The sequence below is a fragment of the Electrophorus electricus genome, chromosome 3, assembly GCF_013358815.1.
Source record: "Electrophorus electricus isolate fEleEle1 chromosome 3, fEleEle1.pri, whole genome shotgun sequence".
Lineage (NCBI taxonomy): Eukaryota > Metazoa > Chordata > Actinopteri > Gymnotiformes > Gymnotidae > Electrophorus > Electrophorus electricus.
This window is the reverse complement of record NC_049537.1, coordinates 7,430,255-7,440,150: the sequence shown is the minus strand read 5'-3', so window position 1 is coordinate 7,440,150 and position 9,896 is coordinate 7,430,255. Positions and strand designations below refer to the sequence as shown.

The 9,896-nt window shown below is 38.8% G+C and overlaps 1 protein-coding gene across 2 annotated transcripts; it reads right to left on the bottom strand.

Moving 5' to 3' along the window:
* Positions 1-337: 337 nt before the first annotated feature.
* Positions 338-9,287, bottom strand: tubgcp5 (tubulin, gamma complex associated protein 5). Of its 2 annotated transcripts, XM_027005629.2 has the most exons (23): positions 8,684-9,287; positions 8,424-8,477; positions 8,207-8,315; positions 8,022-8,118; positions 7,848-7,927; positions 7,418-7,553; positions 7,045-7,162; positions 6,559-6,648; positions 6,226-6,319; positions 5,618-5,882; positions 5,296-5,498; positions 4,903-5,018; positions 4,318-4,586; positions 3,960-4,158; positions 3,512-3,700; positions 3,162-3,344; positions 2,963-3,047; positions 2,721-2,841; positions 2,380-2,531; positions 2,106-2,231; positions 1,849-1,937; positions 1,553-1,653; positions 338-897 (listed from the first exon to the last, which is right to left on the bottom strand). In XM_027005629.2, the coding sequence occupies exons 1-23, from the start codon at positions 8,815-8,817 to the stop codon at positions 851-853; spliced, it is 3,057 nt and encodes a 1,018-aa protein (XP_026861430.2). In that variant the 5' UTR covers positions 8,818-9,287; the 3' UTR covers positions 338-850. The 2 variants fall into 2 exon arrangements, with proteins under 2 accessions (XP_026861430.2, XP_026861431.2); XM_027005630.2 differs by lacking the exon at positions 8,684-9,287 and having other exon boundaries at positions 8,207-8,274; positions 8,424-8,464.
* Positions 9,288-9,896: the final 609 nt, after the last annotated feature.

The following is a 9,896-nucleotide window of genomic DNA, read 5'->3' as shown; positions in this document are numbered from 1 at the left end:
TACAGGAAAATTCAACAGGAAACTCCAGCTACACATACGGCGTCCGCTAGGGGGCGTTCAGGAACAGTCAGAAAGGTTCACACCTTTCGACACACAAACTACTACGTATTAAACTTTATATGAATTAACACACTACAAAATTTAAAACCAAAAACAAAGTGTGGATGCTCCTAGACTGAGCAGTGTACATTTGGTGAGAAACTTAAATATCAGACAAAAATGTTGCACTTATTTAACCATATTTAAATAGATTTGCCAAGACATGACTGGGGTCCAGATTTTTACTAAAATACATTTAAATGAGAAAATGTTGAAAAAAAGATACAGGAGCATGAAATATTTTTAGCCTTGTGTCATTTATTGTGCACAAATTGGCAGTGAAAAAAAACTAAATACATAAAGGCTAAGAATGAGATGATATATTAAATACTTATGTCTATGTTAAATGTGGCAAATTATTTCAGTTTCACTGAATAATGCACCAGATATTTAACATTCTTGTGAGTTTTTGTTTTGTTTTACAGGACTCAACATTGACCATGCAACTGACTTAAAAGTGAATTGACTTCACTCAAGTGAAAAACAGAATGTAAACCATCTCAGAGCAAAGAGACTGTAGTGTGAAAACTTACATATGTTTCACCTGGTTTCCCACATCTTAAATAAACATAAATGAAGCTAAATTATAGACTGAAGGGCTGTTTGGTGACATTGTGAATCTCCCATGTACCATGAAGTCAGACTTCTTGTTTTAGACAAGCAAAACAACAAAAAGCACAGATGTAGTCATACAGTACGATAGCAGGGTTTGCAGACTGGACAGCATGCTGTGCTTGTGGTGAAAAATCTTCTAGCATTGCTCGAAACCAGCCATCAGAGATACAGCCAGGGACTCCACTGGAGGGAAAAGGTACAATTAATGAACAATACTTACCAATCCCATTTGCCCTGCCCTCACCCAGTGCTTTTCTGGTGTCAAAAACACCCTGTGCTTCTCATATTTTAGAATTTCAAAATATTTCTTTTTGTCATTGGAACCTCCTATGTACTATTCTACATACAACCTTCTACAACTATTTGCTGTCAATAAAGGAAATCCAAGCTCATTGTCAAAGTTAATACACAAGATTAGTGCTCTTACATATTATATTCAAGAGAGCTGTTTCTTTGATTAAAGCACTTTGAATGACCTCAGTGTATGAAATAGTGCTATCTAAATAAAGTTGTCTTGCCTTTCCCTGACATAGCTACTATCCCTGACCCAACCATTTATTTTACATTTTAATAATAAACAAGTGTTTTACCTAAAATGCATTTTCTATTAACCAATTGTTTTTTCTTGTTGTATCTCCACATAAAGTCACCAAACTGCAGGAACAAGGTCTTTTCTCATTGTTATTTCTGGCAGAGGACCTACAATCCCTTCAGGTGGGTTTGGAAAAACTCCCCATTCCTGATTTATAGCACTGTATGTAGCGCCCTTAAAGACAAAACAATGAACTGGTGCAAAAAGAGGAAGCAGTAAAGCACAGCAGTACAGAAGTAGACTTACAATGAGGAAACGATCCCCTGCAGACAGCTTTGTTCAGAATGGTCACCAAGAACATGTGACAGTTCTTGAAATCTGACTCCATTTTGTCAATAGATTCAATTCTGAGATAGACAATTAAGACATACTTTGAGCAAAGTACACTCTATAGAACGGAAAAAAAATAGATTAAGGCATACATGTAGACAATTTGATTGTCTGCAATATGCGTATGGTTTTGATTATATATAATTTTAATATTTTTAGGAAAATTACAAGGTCAATTATGCTGCACATTGGAGATGTCAAATATAACTCACTTCCATGCTCCAAAGCCAGCCTGCCATCGGTCAGAGAAGATGAGAACCAAATTAAGGACCTTCATGATGGCTTCTTTGACAAAACTGACCTGCAAGGACAGGATAACAAATTCTATACTCAAGTATTATGCAAGCACAATTAGAAAAGAGATATCACTGGAGAGAGGGGGTTGGGTGGGTGTGTGTGTGTGTGTGTGTGTGTGTGTGTGTGTGTGTGTGTGTGTGTGTGTGTGTGTGTGTGCACGCGCGTGTCCAACCTTCTCTCGGAGCAGGCAGCGGTCATGGATGGTGGACAGATATCTGTAGTGGATTTTGATGAGCTGGTCCAGGTCCTTTGCCTCCTGCACTTGATGCTGAAATTCCAATCCTGTGCTGTGTAGAATCTAAAAATAAATGGAGCAAAGACTATCTAATATTAATTAGTTTGATCATTTACACCTGTTGGCCATTTGCCAGGATTATGGATACAATAAACATAAATAGAAAAACAATGTGAATCTCCACAAGTCCACTCCGATGTGAAACACCCACCCGGGTCATAATGTAATTGTGCAGACTGTTAACAAAATGCATTAGCTTGACCCTTAGTAGCACCATCCTGTGGATCTGCTGGTTTATAGGTTCTTTGGCAGTGTACTCTTCAGAGGGCCCTCCTTCATGGATTTTAGCAGCTACTGTCAAGTCTGTGGAGAAATAACATTTTTAGCAGACACAAAATCAGGTGACCTACAACCAGAGCTATTTCTGCTAGATACATCACTATACAACTTTCCAAAATCTAAAACACAGTGCCTCTGAAAATCCAATGTGACCTTTAGCATGAGAAACAAAGCTGTATGGGGAAAAATGAACAGCTGTTTACTATTACTTACCACTGAATCTCAAAGTGTCAAGACTATATTTAGCCCATTTTATTTGTAAAAGGAGCAGGAAGACCTGATTGTAGATTTTCTGACACTCAGAACTAATCACAATATCTACAGGCCATGGAACCTGGTAGGGAAATATAATTATGTTAAATAACTATAACTTGCAAAGACAAATGGTCTAATGATCCAAGTAGCTACAATTAGTAGCTGAAATTCAAACCTTAAAAAAAATTAGGTTATTTTACCTTGTAACTCAAAGTAAGGCCATCAAGGTTATTAATTGGCTGTTTCTTCCTTGTGGGATCAACTGTCTCCAGGAAAATTGACAATCTGTAATATCAGCCACAAGACATGCCAGTTAAGCACAAAAGGTAATTATACTTATATCTAAAATTCTAAAATCTCTAAGAGCTTCAAAACTGTTAAAGTCACCACGGGTAATACCGGTTGCTGTCCTCTGGGTGGCGCTGTCCCACAGCCTCCTGTAGCTGTACATTGAGGAATGCCAGCTGCTGCCAGCTCTCCTTCTCAAGTACCTTGTCAAAGATGGCTGTGTAGAAATCATACATTGTATCACCAGCCTCCAACAGGAAATAGTTTCTCATAGCCTGAAGGTATCCCAGTAGCCTGAAAAAAAATAAATTAGATCATTAAAATTAAGACATGAAATCAGACAGTGATCCCAAAACAAACGACATCAAAAACTCAGCTACGCTGGGTCACTGTTTCAAGCAGCATAATTTACACAGGTTGTATTAAAAACCCACAGATGTACAGTTGGCAAAACAGCTTACCTGTAGTCCTTTTTGAGAGTTCGCATGAGGTTGCCACAGCACTCGATGTACCTCCTCTCAATGTGTGGATAGAGGCAGGAGCGCAGGGTGAGCTCGAACGTTTGGCATGTCACTGACTCGGATGAACGGTCCACAATCACGTCGCTGCCAGAGAACTTCTCATGAAAGTCTTTCTGCTCCAAATACAACCTAAGGACAATTAGAAGACATTCAAAGAAACATGTTATAATGTGAACTAAACATCTGAACTAAAAAGCTTACATCAGTTTATAATTTGTCTATCATTAATAATAATAATAATAATAATAAAAAATGTAACCATGCGTTTCAATCTCAAATTCTTTGTATGGATTTTTCACGTCCCTTCATAGAATGTACAGTATGAATTCAAATCCCATAGCATGATCTGATGTAATCTCCTGAAGTGCTCTGGGCTAGATTAGATCACCTGGCAAAGTTAATAGCTAGCAGGGGGTCATGGATGTCATCCAGCTCCAGGTGGCGTGCTACAATGGACTGCATCTTAATAAGGCTCCTTTTGGTAGCTTGTTGCTCAGATACCGTATCCATAGGGGACTCTTCACCACGGCGCAGACGTGTCTGCACTGATTCCAGGAAGAGCGTATAAAGACTTTTCCTTTCAGCATCTGAAATACACACACACACAAAAACTGACCATCGTGCATAGTTAGGCATAACATATCATTTATCATCAGAGATGATAGTGCTGTATAAGAGATTAGTACAGTTGAACAAATTAAGAATACTTATGCTGCATTTAGGACCCCATTCCAATCTTGTCTGACCTCTGGAGGAGCTGTCAGCTGGTTCGACCTCCTTGCAGTCCAGGTTCTTCAGCAGCTGCATGGACTTGCCCGCCATGATGATCTGCTTGAGGACAGGCTTTAGAAAGGAGACCATGGTATGCTGTCTGCTGCTGGAGCTCTGCTCTCCCCCCGAGCTCCCGCTGGCTGCCTCACTCAGCCTCTCCTCGCTCTCTATTGTCTCCGACACACTGTACAGTGTATAGGTGGCATACCAGAAGTCCCTGTGGTTCACCGGTACGTCCTTGTTCCTGATGGACATGTCCCAAGGCTTAGTTAGATTAAGTTTCTTTAGTTGGTAATGGCTGTTTTTGGAAGGTGTCTACAAAATACTCTGGAACTGTAAACTATTTTTAACAAAGTATAAACTCAGAACTCAAAAAGAAGTGTTGCTTGAACTTATTGTCACAGATATAAGTATTTCCTGACTTTTAGGGCCCTTTAAGGAGAGAAACTTGTGGCAACATCGACAGTGTCTTCTGCAGTCTTTTAGATTTACAGCTTTTAGGTGATGTAGATAAGAACAACTTAAATATACAGTATGTGTCCTCCCTAGGATTGTTTTACCTCTGGATTATAAACTCTTTGGCTGGGTCAAACAAATGTCCATGAACAATCCATTCATCCACTATCTCAAGATATGGCCTGACTGTTTCTACCCATAGAGAGAAAAGGAGCGCCACCTGGTGAAAGAGAGGGGAGTTTGACATCACAGAGTTCATTTGCAACCTTCAGTTTATTTCTTTGTATAGCAGTAATACATGTGCTATACTAGTAAAATGCTAAAATCAGTTAAGGGTTACCAAGCATAAAGAAATCACTTAACAACAAATATGCACAGACCAATACAGCCATATTAGTTTTTCCCTTGAGGACAAATCCTAAAATTTGTTTTTGAGAAGTAATTCAATGTTAAAAGGCACACTTGGTTAATAAAATAATTTACATATGTAAACTTACAGATTGCTCTGAAGCTTCACCCACACTGTCATACTCAATGATGGCCTTGTAGAGGGTGTTGAGTAAGTGTGAGGCACGTACTACGTTTGGGGTGGCGGGGGGGACTTCAGCCACCCCCGTGCAGAAAACCCTATGCAGCACAGTGATTTGAGACAGGTGCAGGCTGAGGCGTTCCAGTACAGAGGACAAAGTTACCGTTTCATCTACACACAGAACAGGGAAAATGCCAATCAGCAACATGCAGGAAAAAAGGTAATTTTTAAGGCTGAACCCATGACATCATAAAACTACTTATTATGTATGAAAAGAAAATACATGTTACCTTTGCCAATGATATCTCGCTCAATGGCAGTGATCTCTTCCTTGAAGCTGGCAAAGTATTTATACAGTGCCCACACAAAGGCTTGATAGGTTCTGAATGGGGGCTCTGAGCTCTTCCGGGAGGAAGAAGAGGAAGATGAGGAGGAGTTGAGCCCAGGAGGACATGGCTCTGCACTGTGGCCAGTAACCTCATCAATAAACCTCTGGAGGCGGAAAACTGCTTGGCCATAGGCTGCTACATGCTCCAGTACTGAGCGCAGACAATTCTGTATCATAGACAAGAAGGCATTCGTGCACACACACACGCACGCACGCACAGACACACACACACACACACACACACACACACACACACACACACACACACACACACACACACCCATCTCAACCCACATTAAAAAATTCAGAACGTTTAACCAAAGACAAGACTACTGTAAGGCCTAAGAAGATGAAAACAGTCACTCTGTCCTCCTTTCTCACTGCCTGGACATAATGACGGTTCTGAGATATTTCACTTTGACACTTTAGGATCTCCAAGGGATTGAAAAAAAAATGTTCTATGCATCCTTCTGAAAAATTAATACAAAAGAAAAAATTATTTTTGCTCACACTGGTCAAGTGGGTGACAACCACATCATTCCTCACGCTCACTTTGCCGTCGTGGTGCTGAAATATGAAAAGCCTCTTTACCCCTGATAGGAGCCTCAAAAGACAAATGAAAGTAAACAAGGTTAATGGTGGCACTCTCATTTGCCCACATGCTAAGCAAAACAAAGGTATGGACTACCACTGGGATTCAGAAACCTACTACATTAAAACTGGTAGCACTCATTAAAAAGATATTCCACAGCAATTTTTTTCTTATTTCTTATAAATGAATTCCTTTTTGCATTTTCAGGTACTGGACTGCAACAAAATGTAAACAACATCTTTCAGACTTACCATAAAGTCTCCCGAATTACTTGAGTTTCTGTGACAAAAGCCTTTTCTTCAGGAAGGTAGAGTGGGTCAGTGTTGTACAGATGTTGATCCCTGCACAGAAAGATAGAACTGCTATTCTTTCATTATACACAAACAATGGCTTAAATATGAATCAAACGGATCTTTCCATTAGGTTTTTAACAACAAAAGCATACACACTCAATGCATTAGATACTGACTAAACATTAATTTAATATTCGAGGTTTTTAGTAGAGTTTTTTAAAAGTGCATTTGCTATCTTTTGTGTTTTATAATACTTTTTCAAGGCACCAAATCACTAAACAAAGCCAACAGTTCAAACAGACACCAGTTGATCATAGATTATTTTATACCATGATCTTGGATTAGTTTATCCATTTCTAATAATGATAAAGAATAAAAAAAATAAGTTAGAGGTTTGAAAATCAAAATAATGATAGAATACTGTGTGTCCTGGCTTTGTCTCACCAAACATTGAGCAGGTTGGAATGAAGATGGAGGCTGTGTGGAAAACGGGGTGAGTGAGGAACCCAATATGGTGTCACAACTTGCAGCTCCAGCCAAGCCCTGGCATCCGGTTCACCCACTATAAAAACAAGTTCATGAATTGCATGAGCATCACAAAGACACACAATGTTTAAATTGCGCATTGTGCAGTGTTTTATCAACATATAATAAAATGAAACAAAACATTTTTTTATAAATAACCTGTGGGAAAATTCCAAGTGTCTTAATATGTGCTGCACTAAAGCCTTTCTGGAGCATGCAAGAAGCTTTTCATGTAATCTTAAACAGCTAAGAGAGTCTAGTGTAATTACTACCACCCATACTGTGTTCTTACCAGTCCACGTCACTTGCACTGTCTTACTGGTCTGTTCCTGATCTTCCTGTGGTGTTCTGTCCACCTGTATCCCAGAATCCTCTCTGCTGAGGAGTTGCTGACTTTCCTCCTCCTCACTCTCATCTTCTGACCACTCCTGTAAAGCCATAATTTATACTTTGTCAGTTATTTTAGACAAACATATATAGATATGGATCAGGCCAATACACATTCAGCTTACTCTAAAAACATGTGAAATTATCTTATTTTATTTTAGGTTTCCTTGGGTAAAAGAACCTTTTATTAATAGTATAATAATTATATCTTAAATGAGTAAAACTAACCACTGGTACCAGCACTAGGTATCAGGCACTTAAGATTCAGTACAAGATATCAGTTTTGCCTATAAGCAACAGGTGAAAGAAAGAAAAAAAAAGAAGTTTGTACTCACTGGAGTGTCTGGAAAAGGACCAATGTCAATGTCTTCCCCTTCCATTAAATATTTAGCCCAGTCGAAACTGTCTTCTTTTTCTGCATTGAAAATAATTTTGTTTGACAGTTTAAAATATTGCTCCTTCTGCAGTCTGTACATTAGTGCAAAGGCATTGTGAGTATGAAAACTCACCTGATTCTTTCAGGCGGGGCCTTTCACTGTAATTTGTATTAGAAGGTGAATCAGACAGAAAGAGTAATAAGGCCAGGATACTGTGGTGGATATCAGTCTGTATAAATCAGACGGGAAAGGCAAAATTCAGTATATGTATTTAGTAGTATGACATAGTGCAATAATATTGTCTTACATTATCTTACCATGGTGCCCTCAGTATTAGGTAGAGGTGAATTCAGGAATTCCTTAGTTAGTCTCATCCAGCTGTCTGCTTTACATAAGTCAGAGTGCACCATAAGTTTTTCATAGATTCTGAGGAGCAATAAGCAGTTAATAAAATTTTACCTTTTAGAATTCAGAAAATAGAACCAGAAAAACTGAATATGAATATGGAAAGCAGAACTAAAATCAAGTTCTTACCCATTTATTGAGAGCTGTACTTTATGGCTGCTCACATCTAGAAAATGGTGAAACCTATGCAGTGTTGGGAGATAGGTGCTTCAGTAAGATCAGCTATACTTAGCTATAGCTAGAGTCCAAACTAGCAACAGCTGGCAGAATTGCAGATTTAGAGGGAAAATATCATTTCTGAAAGTAATATGAGAACCTAAAAAGATAAACATCAGAGTACCAAATGGCTTGATAGATAGGGTACAAGCATATTGTACAAATATTCTCACCTGAAATTTGACCAAGCAAATTTGAGAGCCATTTGGAAATTTGGGTCTTCTTCGTCTGGAATTCCACTCAAGTGCATTATAAGTTTCCTCACCTCTTTGTCCAGTTCTTTTTCGAATTTGGTCCAGTGTGCCATTCTTATCCTGAGTGATCTAGTCAGCTGGCTAGCTAACGCGTCTAACGGTCGGGCACTACTTCAACCACTAGTCATGCAAAATTATACAATAAAAAGCTAGGTTAGCTATCTAGCGATCCAACTTAAATTCAAAATAAATTACCTCTACCTTTACTAATCTGTCGCCTCCCCACATATGATGCCTACCTTTAACTGTTTAAAACTAGCTAGCTAGCTACTTATGCTAACTGTTGAACTTGGTAGTAGCTGACATAACTAGCTAGACTAGATAGTGGGTTACCAACAACCTAATTTTAGCTTTAGTTATCTCGCTTGCAACTTAACCTCTAGCTAGAAAACTACATTGCGAATAACCTCAACACCTCAGGTTCCACTGAATCGATATAATGAACTCATGCTAACTAGGGTTTTTTTTTAATTTATATCGCACTGGTATAAATGGAATCCCAGTTCTCGCTCTTGTCGCTTGATTGTTATGGTGCTACTTCTGTAGTTGAACACATCAATGTTTAGTATCTCTTTATCGCCATCTACCGTCTATAATCCGGTTATTGCGTTCACTCTGGACTCAAAACATGGCGCACATGTAGAGCGTTAGGCCAGAGGAACACACACACGCACACACACTCTCTCTCTCTCTCTCTCTCTCTCTCTTTCTCTCTCATAGACACACACACAGTCTCTCTCTTTCTCTCTCTCTCTCTCTCTCTCTCTCTCTCTCTCTCTCTCTCTCTCTCTCTCTCTATCTATCTATATATATAGAGAGAGAGAGAGAGAGAGACTGTGTGTGTGTCTGTGAGAGAGAGAGACTGTGTGTGTGTCTGTGAGAGAGAAAGAGAGAGAGAGTGTGTGTGTATATATAAGTTGTAAATTAGGCCTACTGATTTACCACAGAAGCCAGATATAGTGGAATTACAAAAATTAAGAGGACCTGGAGGTGATGGTCTGTGGAATGATCATATTTTAATCATAGACGTTATTCAAAAATGTAGTAAAATAGAAAGTAGAATAGGGTCCAGTAGAAATGAATATTGTTTTACATATATTTGGCCCAAATTTATGGACACTTTAAAAACACC

What these genes read in the sequence shown, in the direction of transcription:
- tubgcp5 (XM_027005629.2), bottom strand. Translation starts at nt 8,817, where the DNA reads ATGGCACACTGGACCAAATTCGAAAAAGAACTGGACAAAGAGGTGAGG. An exon ending in GCCCCGCCTGAAAGAATCAG is followed by an intron (nt 7,928 to 8,021) that starts GTGAGTTTTCAT and finishes TTTTCAATGCAG; the next exon opens with AAAAAGAAGACAGTTTCGAC. An exon ending in AGCTGACAGCTCCTCCAGAG is followed by an intron (nt 4,159 to 4,317) that starts GTCAGACAAGAT and finishes TGTGTATTTCAG; the next exon opens with ATGCTGAAAGGAAAAGTCTT.